This window comes from Falco cherrug, assembly GCF_023634085.1.
Source record: "Falco cherrug isolate bFalChe1 chromosome W unlocalized genomic scaffold, bFalChe1.pri SUPER_W_unloc_1, whole genome shotgun sequence".
Classification (NCBI taxonomy): domain Eukaryota; kingdom Metazoa; phylum Chordata; class Aves; order Falconiformes; family Falconidae; genus Falco; species Falco cherrug.
The window spans coordinates 3,326,658-3,343,716 of record NW_026599288.1 but is presented as its reverse complement, the minus strand read 5'-3'; the positions used below and the strand labels follow the sequence as shown (position 1 = coordinate 3,343,716).

Sequence of the window (17,059 nt, the reverse complement as noted above, 5' to 3'; positions counted from 1 at the left end):
GGTATGACTGTGTATTTTATGAATCTCAGTTTTTCTGCTTACTACATGTTGAATAGATTATTATTAGTAGTAGCTTTTCCTCCAGTTTTTACTGGTGAAAAAAAATATCTCTCACAAAGGTTGTGAGCATTCTTTCACATAATCCATTGTATTTAGCATCACTGCTGATACTGATTTCTCTCTGCATCTGCTTCAAACACTCTGGTGTTTTGAACAGGCATAGTCTACTGCTTATCAGTGAAGATCAAAGCCTCACTTCTTTAGAGATTCTAAAAGAAACAAGAAATATTTATTTTAGAAATATAACAGAGATGTTACAGATAATGATAAAAAAAGGCCAGAGGGTTTCATATAATTCACAGTACTTAGACTATTAAATACTCCCAGGTGCAAAAATACAGAATGTGGTGCAATCCAACAGTACTACCATGTACCTTTACTTGCACAGTGCCTGTCTGCCCTCACCCTTGCTTCCCTCTCCTGCTTCTGCTGATCTCTGTGCCACCTGAAGTATCTATGCAGTCTCTTTGTAAAGGAAATCAGGGAAACAAGCTAGTAGAAAACTAGCTTTTGCTCTTTCCTGGTTGTCTTTCATATGGATAATTCCCCTTGTCTGGGTTGGCCACACAGTAACACAAATAAATATTTTTGACAACCCAGCTCAGGGTATGACAGGGAGGCAGGACTGAACAGCTTTGCAAGCTTATGTTACCAAATACATACCCATACACAAACCCTTGGCTGCAACAGACCCTGAGAAGCATCAATGCACAGTCCACAGGCTTAACTTTAAGAATGTGAATGTGAGTAGTCTCATTAAGGTCTAACACAGAAGTGCTTTGCTGGCCCCATGCCAGACTGTGCAGCCTCTTGAAAGATCAAGCTTTATCTACCATGCCAAAGAGGAGTTGGGCAGTTTCTCACTCCTGTCACTGTTGGCTCCAGACACAGAAAGCATCACAAGCTCCAGTCTCTGTAAGCTTGTGAACCAGGTTTTCTCACCCTGACCTAGTTGATAAATGACACCTGAAAAGGAGAAATGACTCTGAAAATAATCTAACTAATGGAAAATTATTAGCATAAGGGTGCACTTGGAAGACATTAACACCCTTTCAGATATTTTCAGCTGAATATTGCAAATTGCAGTATCATGCATACAAGCGTCACAGACAAGAACGTTGCACTGTACCTGGGTAATCCTCAGAGACATGCACTGAATAGGATACACTGTAAAAAGAAAAAAAAAAAAAGAAACAACAGAATTAATAACAACAACATTAACTGCTGGCATAAGATTCTTTTCTTGCTCCTGTATTATTTTATGTTTATTTATAGGTTCCTGACAGTTTCCAGGACAGAAGGCAACAGCTATTTTGATGGCTTTTGAAGCGTGCAGCTAAAAAAAGTATCATGCCCATTTTGAAAGCTTACTTTGCTAAATTGGCACATCCCTATATCAACCTTCATAAAAAGAATATCAATACTGCATTATATTCACTTTAGAGTAATATTTCACAATGTCTGTACTTAGTCCTATTAAAAAAAAAAAAAAAGTTGCTCTTTGAACACCAAAACTAGAAAAGCCCAGTTTTCTCTGCATCTGTTTCTGGGGTTTACTCAAGGCTCAGTAGTACTTCTGTATGTTCCTGTTAGTCTCAGCAAAGGCTCTGTATGGTTTGGACTCCTTCCCCTCATCAAACCCCCATATTTATAACAGTTGTGGCAAGCTTATTTGATACCTCTACCTCTCTGTCAAACTGAGTTCAAATCAAATTTGAAAGAGCCACAGTCAAACTGAAGGGTAGCTTCACTACATGGATTACCCGAATCTGTTTCACCAGAAAATGAACATACATACTGTGTCAGTCCTCCAGCTCAGTCCACATGTGCTTTCACTGTCACCCAGTGAGATGTTCACTAAACTCACTGCTGAGAGCAGGACAAATGGGCATGATGGTCTGCTCAGTTATATAAGTACCCACCGAGTCCCTTTGATTTTTTTTAAGGTTAATGTGTGTCTTCATTTTGAATTAAAAACATTCAACTATGCAGCATGCTGAAAGCTTTCTGTTGTATAATTTATGTTCTTTCCACTTCTAAAACCTAAAAATTGCATGTGTCAAGCTACACATTTAAATAATACATGATGTGTGTTCATGTCTGTAGTGAGTTAAGCAGACAAAGGCAGGATAAATAAATTTGGTGTATGTATTCTACATTGCTGAAAATCGATTCAGTGGATCTTTCTAAATTACATGAATATAACTTCCATGTAGACTATAAAATAAAACCACAGGTGATTTTTTTCTTTTTCTCTCTCAAGGACTTCTGTTAAATGAGGTCTACTTTCATAATCCAATAACTGGAAGAGGCAATCAATATGAAAAAGTAGGTCCCATACTTTCTTCTGTAAGTCAGTTGATTACTGCACCTGTTTTTACACACAATCTATTCTAGCACAATTAATTTTATGTACTGTTTGACTAAGAAGCAAAGATGCCTTTTTCTTCAACAGCTGCAAACATTCACATAGATTGAAGCAGTGTTTATTACAGCTGACAATGGATTTAGCCACACAACTCTTGATAGCCTCAGTCAAACCAGAATTAAATCCCATCACTGTGTAAATTCAACATTTTGTGATTTTTCTCTTTTAGTTATTTTTCAGACATTTGGAATAGGCATCATCTATATCCTCTCATCTTGGAGTATTTGCCCTAAAGACTGGGGTATTTAAATCTAATTAATCTGTAATGGCATAAAATATCACTATTTTAAATAGGGAAATATTCCAAAATAAGGAATATGTTATAGCTCAGTGCAGTCATGTGTGGAGAATTTTCTCCTGTGGTACAAAAAAAAACCCACCAAAAAAGCCCCCAAGAAGTTATCTAAGGGCCCCTTCTTACCAAAAACTATCTTCTAGACACTGTGTTTGTAACCATTTCTTCCTTCTACTACCAAAAGAAGTACTTGAGTCTTACTCTTTCAGACTGACTGCTTGCCACACCTCTTTGCTGCCTCCAGAATTGATGTGTATAGGTTTGTTTGACTATTGTTATATAGGATTATCTTCAAGTGTGGACTTTATTCTAAGAAAATAAAACCTTTCTAGAACTCAGGAATTATTCCATGTTCAAATTTTAAAACTATCTCAATCCAATTTAAAAGCTGCAGCAAAGCAGGGAAATTCCACATACATATTAAAAAAAAGTTCTTCATATTGAGGACAGAAACAGGGGCTACAGAACTTACAGAATTTCTATCAGTGAAGATATTCAAAACTCAACTGGATAAGGCCCTCAGCAACATAATCTAACTTTGAAGCTAGACTTAAGTTCGAAGTTGGTTCTGCTTTGAGTGGGGGAGTAGACCAAGTAGTCTGCACAGGTCATCCCCTCCACATAATTACTCTATGTTCCTATGTGCAGAAACCCTATGAAAGTGTGTTTCTCTTCCTTCTTCTTCATTATGTGGTATCTGTGACAGCACCAGTTGTGGCGACATTGAATGGAAATTAATGAGAAAAATATATACTGTAGATCTTGTGAGATGGAACTAAAATGAAAAGGTTTATGAAGATGCAGGTTAGAAATAGTGTCAAACCAGATCTTGTAATGACTGCAAGCAAATTCAGGATCTGATCCAAAGCCCACTAAATCCAGTAGTGGTCTCAGTACTAATATGAACATTAACAGAGGGGAAAGGAAAGATAAAAATTATATAAAGTAAAATTATTCTGTGATCCCAGTAATAAAAAGTCTCCTTACAGAAAAAATTTTGCCACCAAAATCTGATGCCACCTCCATCTGAAAAGCATTAATAGTAAATCTATCTGCCAAACCAAAATCAAATGGTAATATGTTGGAAATAATAATAATGGAATCTGATAAGCCTATGCTGCCACTTCAGAGGAAAGCATTTAAAGGAGATGTGAACCAAAGATTAAAAAACAAAATGCCTGAAAATGGGATATTTACTTCCAATTAAAATAAACCATTTGTTTTTATTAGAAACACTACTTATTATGCTGGATGTGTTTAACCCTTTACACTATTACACCCCCACCCCCCCAAAAAAAAGGAATGTCTAATTGTCTTCTTTCTATCTAAATTCACATCTTCAGTACATGTTGGGATCTCTGTGCTGTCCTCTCTTAAGTGTCACCAGATCAGTGTACTCTGAAAAGTATTAGTGAAGTATTATGCCAAAGAAAGTTCTCATGGGAACAGTCTTTTAGATAGGCCATTCCTCTCATACATATTTAAACTCATATTTGGGGAGAATAAACAGATTGTTTGAGCCCCCTGAGAGAGACGGTGGTGCTTTATACTTGGGCTTGTAATCATGTTAGTTATGTGCAGGCTATGGAAGTAAAAAGCTGAAATAATACTACTGAACAGAATAAAACTTGGGTTTGTGTCCCAGCTTGCCATTGTGATTGTCACATATGATCGCGTTTTGGCACATTTTTCTGCACTCAGGATAAACTGCTTCCTAATGATCGTGCACCTGATTTGTCAGAAAGCAAGATATACCAGGCTAACAAAGGTCTCTTAAGAGGTTCCAGTCATGCAGCCACACAAGCATTTTCCTGCTGACTTCAATGAGATTTAGAGCCAAGACAGAAACACAGGACTGTGATGGCATACAACACCTTCAAAAAGCACAGACTTCAGTGAAGATGCAGATGTTCAACACCTCTCAGTGTTAAAACCTCTCAGAGCCAAATCAAGCCTTTACTGAAGCATCTTTCTTGTTTAAGTACTCAAAAATGCAACTGGAATTAATTTAGGCCTGGCCTCCACATAGAAGTACAACATGATTATTCCAGTGAAGGATGTGATTTTTCCTTCTGGCAATGCAGTTCCTCTGTACAATCCTATTGCAGTTACATTGCTATAAATACAGCTTATATCACTATAATTTATTTCCATTCCCATAAACAGATTCTAACCAGCCAACATCATCCTTGTTCGTTCAGTTATATTGCTTTAGCTACATAAACATAGTTAAACTCTTTGGTGTAAATAAAGCCTCAATGATCATGTTATTTGTTTTATTCAGCTTAGGCCCTCTGCAGAAGGCATCCTACAGTACATACATTTCTCAACCCTTAAGCTCAGAACAAGCTCCATACTATAAATGGCCTTGTAAAATTTTTGTGATTTAACAAACAATAAAGCATCACAGGAGAAACTAGTGAGACTTGTCATGTCTCATTGTTTATGAGTTTTTAATGTAAACTTTGTATTGTTTGAAATAATATTTATGTGTAGAGCCCCAGCCTCAGCTTAGTATGGTGGGTTGACCTTGGCTGGACATCAGGTGCCCACCAAGCTGCTCTATCATTCCCCCTCTTCAACTGGACAGGGGAAAGAAAATACGATGAAAGGCTCATGGGTCAAGATAAGGACAGGGAGATCACTCAGCAATTACCATCACAGGCAAAACAGACTCAAATTGGGGAAATTAATTTAATTTATTACCAATCAAATCAGAGTAGGTTAATGAGAAATAAAAACAAATCTTAAAACAACTTCCCCCCATCCCTCCCTTCTTCCCGGGTTCAACTTCACTCCTGATTTCTCTACCTTCTCTCCTCGAGCAGCACAGAGGGATGGGGAATGGGGGCTGGGTTCAGTTCATAACGCTTTGTCTCTGCCGCTCCTTCCTCCTCACACTCATCCCCTGCTCCAGCGTGGAGTCTCACCAACGGGAGATAGTCCTACACAAACATCTCCAATGTGAGTCCTTCCCATGGGCTACAGTTCTTTGTGAACTGCTCCATCCTGGGTCCCTTCCACAGGGTGCAGTCCTTCAGGAACAGACTGCTCCAGCGTGGGTCCCCCACAGGGTCACAAGTCCTGCCAGCAAACCTGATCCAGCATGGGGTCCTCTCTCCGTGGGGCCACAAGTCCTGCCAGGACCCTGCTCCAGCACAGGCTCTCCATAGGGTCACAGCCTCCTTCAGGTGCATCCACCTGCTCTGGCATGGGGTCCTCCACAGGTTACAGGTGGATATCTGCTCCGCTGTTAACTTCCATGGGCTGCAAGGGGACAGCCTGCCTCCCCATGATCTTTTCCACAGGCTGCAGGGAAATCTCTGCTCTGGCACCTGAAGCACCTCCTCCCCCTCCTTCTTCACTGACCTTAGTATCTGCAGTTGTTGCTCTCACATAGTCTCACTCCTCTCTTCCAGATGCTGTCCTGCAGCAGTTCTTCCCCCCCCCCCCCCTTCTTAAATATGTTATCACAGAGGCGCTACCACCATCACTGATTGGCTCCACTTTGGCCAGCGGTGGGTCCGTCTTGGAGCCAGCTGGCACTGACTCCATTGGACATGGTGGCAGCTTCTGGCATCTTCTAACAGAAGCCAACCCTGTAGTCCCTCTGCTACCAAAACCTTGCCACGAAAACCCAATACACATAGCAACAATTCTATTCACAGGGCATTTCTTGCAAGCTTTTTCTAATGTGTTTTAACCATTTATGTTCCTTCTTCAGAGAGATTATCCTACAAAGGTCTATCTGCTTTTGGGAACTAATTCTTAAAGTAGATGGGGATCCACAACATAATTGCTACTTTTCAGATTAATCTGTCCCATTTTGATATAGAACAAGCAGATTCACCTGCATTTAACATTGCTCTAATTTCTCAAAGCTAGTTAAAAATGAATCCAGAAACCAAACTGATTATATTACCAAGCAAAATATTACCCCAAAATGTAAGCTCTTGGGAAAAGGAAAAAAAATCCATGAAAACTGAAAAAGGCAGCAAAACTAAGGTTACTGCAATATAGCATGTTCATAAAAAGGAAAAGTACCAGCTTCATCTCTTTACATCAATTTTTAAGATTGTTTTCTGTGCCTTGGACTGCAGTTTTTACCCATCACAGTATAAACCCCAGAATCAGACATGCATCTTGAAGCTACAACAGTGACATGGAGCTGGAGTGTATGATGTATCTTCCCATCAAATTCACGTTATCTCAACTCTGCTACTTGCAATTCCTCTTTAGAAAAGAAATCCTTTAAATCAAATATCGAGCTGTTTTGCACAGCAGGAAAGCATGAAGTATCTGGCACAAGTCTAAGATTTATGTCTATGGAATGCCTATGACAATTCAGCCAGCTCTGTCCCATGGCAACAGCTGACTTCCTGCCTTATTAAGTGTGGAAATTGTGATCTAGTTTCTATTCCAGTTTTAGCTGCCTCTATTAGAGCCAGAGTTCCATGTGCTAATGTTGTAGCTCACAAACTTGCTGAAGAAACAAGATTTTTTGTCATGTGGAATCTTATGATAGACATGCCAATCTATAACAAGAGATAAGAAGACAGTAAATAAGACTTTCTTAATGCATCTGGAGGTACAGAATTCAGAAGATATTATTTTTTGTTTACAATATCCAAAATCATAGATCTAACTCATCAATGAAGTAATGCTATTAAAGGATGCATGAAGCCCTATAACTGAAGAAAAAATACTAAGACTAAGCAAAGCAAGCTATGGACAAATATGTAAGATTAAATGCTACTGTCGTATTGATTATATGTCAGGGGCAACTTCTGAACAAGTTGGTGAGCTAAATAAAAGATTAGTGAAATCTTGATAAGAAAAATAAAATTATATGTTGAGCCAAAGGGCCTTTTAAATGATCTGTATAATATTTTTGAAAGCACAGCATGATATAGACCTGATGTTTTTACTCTCTTCTAGATGAGACAATAAGAAGGAATAAGAACAAGGTCCAATTGAACAGAAGCAACTGAAATTGTATTCTTTTACCAATTTCTATCTATAAATTCTCAAAATTACTACTCACCTTTAGTATCTACACATAACATGTAACAGGAGAACATTTCATGAATGTCCACTAATTGTACAGCAAATATTTCCACTTCCATCTTCACTCCTTTGTTTCCTTATCTTTGAAAATGCTTCCAAATCTTTCAATGGATTTCAGTTACTTTCATACCCATTAGCCTCCTCTTCTACTTCAACAAGACTATAATTTGATCCTGAAGCCAGACCCTTCCTACTATTTTACTTTTGACCAGCCTTTTTCCTCAAATGAAAGAAAATTGTTCCCAAAAGTATTCCACCACAAACACAGACACTCTCTTCTCTAGTAACTGGTCTGAGATTGTTTGAAACCTAATAGCTTGGCAATAAACCACATCACAAATACAGGGTGGAAATTATGGTTTTCAGATGTACTGTGGGATTCCATCCAAACAAAACTTAACAAAACTTTCAAATTGCATTCCTAAAATGTCTGACCTTTGAACAAGTGTCTTGAGAACTGGTAGGAGATGAAGGCATTTAGGTATTGGCCAGCTGAAAAACTAGGTAGGCTATTTACACAAAAAAAATTGGAATACTTAACAAGAAACAAAATTCATTAATCTTTTTCCTTTTTTTGTAGTTGACCTTATTTGAATTAGGAAATTTTCTGAAGAGAATTCCAATTCAAAAACACACTGCAAAAGGCTTCAAAATCAAGTCTGTCTTCCAATTTGTACAAAGATGACAACCATGCAAGTAATAGCAGATGAGACCCAGCAGCCATAAGCAGCAATTTTCTATGGCAAAAAGATCTGTTCTGCTTAATGGACACTGCCAAAAGACAAACCTTCCAAAATCGCATTCTGGAGACAACCATTTTGTTTCATTTGAAAAGAGGGGGGGGAAAAAAATCCCCAAACCGCTATAAAAGCAATTGAAAAATAAGCAAAAATTACTACTATGTTACTTACAGTTAGGCCAGAGAAATTTAATGCAAATTCTCCTTTTGGTGCTTAATTATCACAACCGTGAGTGAATGATAAATGTTATTTGACAAGTAATGAACAAGTGAATTAGCAAAATATTTCATCACTTGGTATGTACAACTACTGTGCTATTAAACATTTCATTACCTTTCTATGAAAAAAGAATGCAGTCATGCTACATGAAAAACAATCCTGCTTTTCCACTCCGGAGTTTTTGAAAAAAATCCATCCCACTCAGCACACATCAGTTAAGGAAGCACTCCGCTGAAGCCCATTTTCAGAAATATACATAAAACTATGGCAGCATTCTGAATTATCTTATTAGGTAAATTATTTCATTAACTATTTCTACTATTCACTTCATAATGTCTTTATTAAAAAATATAGGAGACTTTTAAAACGTATTTATAAATGTATATTTATAATAATACAACACACATTTTTAATGTATTGCAAATCACATTCTTGAGTGAAATAAATACTATTAGCAAATACAAGTGTAAAGATCAGTAAGTACTGTATTCCATTCATTCATGATTATGATTCTATGATACCTTTACAATACAGTCCCAGTAATGTGACAAAAATATAAACAGAACTGGAAAAAGTTCCAGTTGCAAAAAACACTAACCACAAAGTGATGTTCATCTGCCCTGGTTTTGGCTGAGATAGAGCTGATTTTCTTCTTAGTAGCTGGTACAGTGCTGTGGTTTGGATTTGGTGTGAGAACAATGTTGATAACACACTGATGTTTTAGTTGTTGCTAAGTAGTGCTTACTCTAAATCAAGGACTTTTCAGTTTCCCATGCTCTGTTAGTGAGCAGGTGCACAAGAAGCTGGGAGGGAGCAGAGCCAGGACAGGTGACCTGAATGGCCAAAGGGATATTCCATACCATAGAACGTCATGCTCAGTATATAAACTGGGGGGAGTTGGTCAGGAGGGGCCAATTGCTGCTCGGGGACTGGTTGGGCATTGGTCAGCGGGTAGTGAGTAATTTTATTGTGCATCACTTGTCTTTGGTGGGTTTTTTTCCATTGGGTTTAATTCCTCTCTCTCTCCCCTTTTCATTACAACTGTTGTTGTTACTAATTATTTTTATTATATTTTACCTTATTTCAATTATTAAATTGTCTTTATTTCAACCCATGGGTTTAACCTTTTCCAATTCTCCTCACCATCCCATGGGGGGGTGGGGGAAGCGAGTGAGCAGCTGTGTGGTACTTAGTTGCCAGCTGGGGTTAAACCACGACAGCATCTCCAAACACACAGACAAACAGTACTTAGAATCACACAAGTTAGAAATACAGAAGATAGCACATGACATGACATAGTTCTGAAAATAAAAGTTTGCATAAGGCTTTTTAAAATACAAATAAATATACAGGCTTTTTGCTCTTTCACACAATGAAATAACTATTGAAGCAGAGGACTTGTGCTTTTTTTTAAACATTGAAATAAAACCTGATGTATTTAAACAAAATAACAATTATTGAAAACAACCTTATTAACTTCTGGAAATGAGAATTAGATGTCTCCACAAATAAGACAAAAATTAAAAGGAAGTGGACCTAAGTTTTCATGCACATACTAGCACAGCTATAGAAAAAGTAACTGTTAATCAAGGGCAGCAAGAATATTCTCACCATATAAAAATTTGTTTTCTTTTCTGTTACAGAATTTAGAACTTGAATTAAACCCCACTGAAATCCAAGGGAGTCTTTAATACTTGACAAAGAATATTACAGACAAGTTGCACAGAAAATAAAAGACTTCTGTCCCCTGCCATGCTTCTAGTATTTCTAAAAACAAGTACTTAATCACTTTGCTAAAAATTTCAAGATGTATTCCAAAATGGTGCAAATTCTGGTCAGCAATTTTTTTTCTTTTTCTTTTTTTTTTTTAATATTTGCAGCTTGCTATACAATTGGCCTGTGAAACATTTCACATCTGTGCTATTTTCTGGGTTCCTGATTAAAACTAGGTTCATGAATTTCTAAAAGGCTTTTTAAGTACCCTTTTAAATGTTTTGAATGTGCATGTCTGCATCTCAGCAATTTGTTTTCAGATATATGGGCCACCTTAAATGTCTTTCTGAAACACATTAGTTCAATGAATTCCTGTATCCCCTGTGATCAAGTAACTGATGACCCAGCATCAGTCACAGCTAAGTTTGCTGCTAGATAGAACCAGATGCTTGTAAAGAACTGAAATTTGTCCATACACTCTTTCTTCCTGTCCTGGTTTCAGCTGGGACAGAGTTAACTTTCTTCTTAGTAGCTAGTACAGTGCTGTGTTTTGGCTATGATGTGAGAACAATGTTGATAGGACACTGATGTTTTTAGTTGTTGCTGGGTGATGTTTATACTAAGTCAAGGACTGTTCAGTTCCTTGGGCCTTGCCAGCCAGAGGGCTGGAGGGGCACAGGAAATTGGGAGGGGACACAGCCAGGACAGGTGACCCAAGCTAGCCAAAGAGGTATTCCATACCATATGACATCATGCTGAATATAGAAACTGGGGGAAGAAGAAGGAAGGGGGGGACATTTGGCATTATGGCATTTGTCTTCCTGAGTAACTGTTACGCATGATGGAGCCCTGCTTTCCTGGGGATGGCTGAACACCTGCCTGCCTATGGGAAGTGGTGAATGAATTCCTTGCTTTGCTTTGCTTGCATGCGTGTCTTTTGCTTTACCTATTAAATTGTTCTTATCTCAACCCACGAGTTTTACATTCATTTCTGATTCTCCTCCCCGTCCCTCTGAGTGAGGGTGAGTGAGAAAGTGGCTGTGTGGTGCTTGGTTGCTGACCGGGGTTAAACCACGACACTTCCTTTCACTATAAATCAAAACTGCCCATGGTGTACCTGCACTTATACAGAAAATAACAAGTGACTCTGGGTAATCTTTTACTCTAGATGTTGGAGAATGTGCATGTGTGATGACTTATGAAAAGTCCCAGGCAAATCTATTGATGAAAAATGAGGACTATTCCAAAAATAGCACCTATGAAATAAGCAAATCAAAGACACTTGGGGGGGGGGAAGTGTGTGCTGTGTGTCACTCATTTTATACATAGAAAGAGTTACACTAAAATATGGCTATGTGTGCAAAGCCAGGTTGTCCACAATCAGACTATACCAGAATCAGGCCATTTCATCTAGAACTACAAAAGCAGCTTCCTGGTTGCAGTCCCCCTATCTGACCAGTCCCAGCTACCTCCTGTTGACAGATTCTCTTTAAACTTCTCTCCTGTGTTCTTCCTTCTATTCACTGATTCCACTGGTTTGAATTCTCCATCCATCCTCCCCATTAGCTCTTCATTCAATTTCAGTCTTCTCCAGGATACAGAGCACAAAAACTCAGGAAAGTAACCTCTTAACCCAACTCAGCTGCAGCCAGAGCAGCATATATGATCACAGCCTTCAGGCACCTTATTTCCAGGGTTGGGCACATCTTCTTCCACTATGTGTTTTCTACAGTTTGGGGTTTATTTTGTTTTTTATTGGTTTTGGTTTTTAAGGAAAAACATTTTTCCTCTCTTCAGTTTCTTTCTTTTCCTTTTGGAGGACTGCTGTCAGAGGCAACCATGATATGCTCTTTTTGGAGCCAATTAAGAATTATCTTAAAGCCATGAAGTTTTGGTCCACATTGTTCCTATTGGAAGGCTGTTCTGAGGTTCTTGTGATTGTAATTCTAGTAACTCAGATCAGTTGAACAGAAACCCTTTGTCTAACCCCTGTACAAAGCCTCTGTGTTGAAAGCTTTCAAATTAAAATAAAAGGACACAAAAAGAAACAACCATTATCCCAAGGCAGAGACACAAGGCAAATTGCAAACTGAACAGTTATAGTTTAACAATGATCCAAGCAACAGAAGAGAGTGTTGTCATAGGAAGGTTTGCCCAATCATTTTAGCAGATAATTCCAGCATCTTACCAATCATTAAAAACATAAATAAACTCATATAAATTCCTGGAGACATTCACTGTTTAGCTTCATTGTGTCCCTATGTCGTGGTCAGACCCTCTGCCACTATCTGCCCCTTGAAGGAATAAGGTTCCAAGTCCAAGTTACAAAGTGAGGTTTATTGAGAGAAGGCACTTGTTAAGTGGATAACAATTACACCACTCTGTGAGTGAGGATTATTCTGCTTCTATTCCAAATTCCTTATAATCTACCTAATAAGTATCACTCAGTTCCCAGGAAAGTATCCTTACCTGGTGTCCCAAGTAAGGGAAGATCCACCAAGGTGTGGGCCAGCTGTTCCTCAGGAGAATTTGAATCAGGCTCTCAGGGAGCAGTTTATATACCCTCCCTCAGTGGTTTCTGTGGTTACCATCTAGGGCAAACTCAGGCCCAGGACAACAAAAGGTCAGACCCCCAACCAAAGCACTACCACTTGGACTGAATCATCTCCCCACTCCCTAAGAAGTGAAAAGGTTCCTTTCCTTTACATGCAGTGTTTGGCAAAGTAGAAAACTGCTAGGCAACCTTCTTCGACCACTCAACACATTTATTAATTAGTTGGCATTTTGCTTGTTTATCTAATGAGGTGTGTGACAGCCACTGCTGTGCGGGGGAAAAGTAAATTGAAACACTCTTGCTCTTCAGGTCTTTGAGATATCTGACAAAATCCAAATTTTTCCCCCTTCCCTCCCCCCCCCAATTAAGTCCCAAATGCTTCTGGGTATAGCTGAAATATTGTATTTATGGACTAAACCTGATTTTTTCTGTTAATCCCATACATACAGTTTCCATTAACATCAGTACAAACTGAATATATAACTTTCAAATATAGAATTTGAATGCCAAACTATAGGTTTCTTTGAATACTCTAAAGTAAAATGCATATTCTTGCATACATCCAACATAAGAAAATCACATACCGCAAGTTTTTCAATAGATTTTACATATGAAATTGTCCAACCCAGTTTATTCATGCCATTATAATGCATTCACATAATTGAGGACCACTGGCATACCTACAACCAGGTATTTATCTGTTGCTTACAGGTACACACAGTCTCCTGGTCAAGCCAATAAGGTGGCACCCAGCACCTCTGAAAACTGCTAGATTATGATATACCATGGACCCATATCCTGCCTACATTTTAATCCAAGGCAACAATCGCTGTTCCCGACTACTATGCTACACAGCTGCAAGGATTGCTTGCAAAACTGAGGTGTTTGGCTCATCCTGCTGTCCCATTACACTAACACAGTCAAAACCACACCATTGGAAAAGGAGGTTGGAAAAGGAGCTTAAATAAAATTTATGGAAAAATTTTGCATTGGCAAGGTTTCCCATTGCTAGTTTCAGTGAGTTATGAGTAAAATGTTACTTCCCTTTCTTACTAGTATCTCAGAGAACAAAATTGTAGGTTAAATATGACATTGATGACTCTCGATGTTACTCATGGAAAAAAATTCAAAGCATACCCCTGTACTGTATTTCAATATTGTGCAAAATAATAGCAGCAGGGAATTTCAGTTCAAGAGCTTTTTATGCATTTGAAGTGGCAGCATTGGCTAAGATCTGAAACAATTCTTCCACCAACTTCTCATTAATTTTATCTGTTCTTGAATATCATACTCTGATTTCTTCTTCCTAACAGAATGCAATAGAAAGCATACTGCACTTTTTTTTTTTTTTTTTTTTTTGCATTTAGGCATATTTAGTAACAGCCCATCTAATAAGGAACAATTCCTAAATATATGGACTGTTCTTGGGCCAAAGAATGCCTCTAGATGCATCACTGCTCACAAAATATTAATTTCATACTATACTCAGACAACTGTACCTGAACATAGTCTGGCAGACATTCCTACAGAAAATGCTAAGCAAACTATAGAACAAATAACAAAAGATAATTTTAATTTTAGTACCCTACCCCAACATGTAGTTAGATTTTGAATACCATTTTAATTTGTAAAGATACAATTTAAAAAATCCCTCCACGAGTCTTAATTAGATCCTGGTCTTACCATAAAACTAAATACTTAGGAAGCCCCTGTATTCCTGCAGAGGTAGTTCTATTCCCAGCTCTGTTACAGTGACTTGCTATATGTCTCCCAGCAAGAAAAAATGCACACATTTTCAAAAGACGATCAGTAACTACAAAGTGTCCTAGACACTGATTTACCTTTCATGCATGCTGAACCTCTACATCTCCAACAGAAATCAGGAGGAACCATCTGCAGTTTTGAAAATAAGGCTTTATAGTCCAAATTTAAAAAATAGGCAAAAAAATGCGCAGAAATGGCAATTAGACACTTAAACTGTTTATATTCCCTTAAAAATCCCATCAGTACATATTCACCATTTTAGATAATTCAATGTACTTACAAAGGTATAAAAAATATCCATTTAATCATGGATTTCTATAGAAATTTAGTTCTCTTAAAAGGAATTTGGCTACCTAAGCATCTTTTATGAAGCCAGCATGTAAATATCTTTGAAAAACTGGTAAAATAAGATTCATACTGAGGCAATCAAAATTGATACATACTTTTCAAAACACACAATGAAATCTCAGCCCCATTCAATTGGCAAAACTCTCACTGACTTCAAAAAAAGTGAAGGTTTAGCCTTATAGCAGCTTCTTCACCAGCAAATCTGCAATAAAATAATTTCAGAGATTATGTACTCCATCCCTTTCTTATTCCTTGCTCTATCTGTACAGTTTAGCACACACAGCCACCAAAATTTGTAAAGCATCCTGAAGATGGGAAATTACCTCCAAATGGCAAGTTTTGTAATCATTCTATTATGAAGTATTTCCAGTAAATATAGAGAATGAGTAAACATGAACAGAAAACTTCAGTCTTCTGCTAATGTGAGATTAAAACCAGTAAGCCTTTCACTAACACAGACCTCTCAAACTGAAGATCTCCTCAGAGCCTTTAATAGTCAGATACTAATGTAAAAAATGAGATAGTATGAAGAGAACAAAAACAATTAACCTATAGAATGAAATAAAAAAGAAAAAGGATCAAACACAAAAGAATAGCTCCTTCTTTCTTGATGCTTCACTGACACCACATACACTTGCAATGACTTGAAGAATTGTTCAGCCAGCAGTGCTCCAGACTGCAGAGAAGTCATCAATGGAAGCAGTAATGCAGCTGCAAGTGCTCATCACCCTGTTTACTGAGGCCATTGTACTGAGAAACCTAAATATAGATTCAAAAATCTAATTCAGATATCTACATCTTAAAAGCTGGGCCAGTTTTACCAAGATCCAAACTGCCTTCTCAGGCATGTCGGGATACATAAAACACAGCACAGTAAGCAAAATGCAAATAGTTCAAAGTAGGTAGAGTCAAAATAATGTAAACATGAATACTTGGGAAATTTTTTATTATGTTTTTTTAGTTTGAGGGTTGGGATCTCAGGTTTTTCTTGAGGAAAGTGAGTTCACAAAAAAAAAAACAACAAGTAATATTGCCCCAAGTGGGTAGGTACATTGCATTTTAATGTCCTCAAAAAGTTGCTCTGAAAAACTTACCAGCAAACATGAGTCAAACTGCTCACCTGTTCACACAATTGTTTATCATCAGATGCATCAGTGATGTGAGTCATGCAAGTACCTAGATCAATAAACATCCCAATTTCTTTCACAGCCCTGTCAGGTGCTATGGGGCTACTGCAGAGGCTGCTCCTCCAGAACAGAAAATCAGAAGCCTGGTGGCAAAGTGAATATTTCACTCCATGTTGAAAGGTCACTCACTTTTCATCATCTCATAGCATCATTAAGCCCAAAAGAAGTGGGATAACTGTTCAAAATTGCTGCCTGTGTTGAAATGGACAGTAAAACCATATCACTTATTTGCACCAGAAAAAATTAAAAGGAAAAATTGCAGTCTCCTTTCACAGCAGGACATGTATAGCAGAGGGCCTGAAAAATATAGCAAGATTTTACTGCTTAATGAAATACTTATAGTGATATATTAAGGCACAGAAATTATTACTGTGGGAGAGTTCATGATGTATTAATCAAAACACATTTGAAAAGCTTCATCGTATTTTTAAATTACGCTAGAATCTGTGCGATCCAGCCTCATGAGGACCCAGCCACCTCCTGGGACATGCTGTGTTCTCAGCTCCTACTGAGAAATCTGTGGGAACAGAGGATGCTTAGCACTTTGCAGGATAGAGCCCTCAATGCTCAAAGGAAAATCTAACCTAAATGTAACCTAAATGACTCAATCAGATCAAGCAGCATTAATTAACAACATCTAACAAGAATGTGTTTAGCAACGTAAGCAAATAAATTTCAAGCATT

General features: G+C 37.9%; 1 protein-coding gene across 1 annotated transcript in view; it reads right to left on the bottom strand.

Moving 5' to 3' along the window:
- Positions 1–17,059, bottom strand: part of LOC129734862 (protein mono-ADP-ribosyltransferase PARP8-like) — a 160,065-nt gene that overhangs the window by 77,061 nt on the left and 65,945 nt on the right. The window contains exon 3 of the mRNA XM_055700203.1: positions 1,190–1,227. Within this exon, the coding sequence (XP_055556178.1) occupies positions 1,190–1,227 (38 nt within the window). The remainder of the gene's footprint in view (positions 1–1,189; positions 1,228–17,059) is intronic.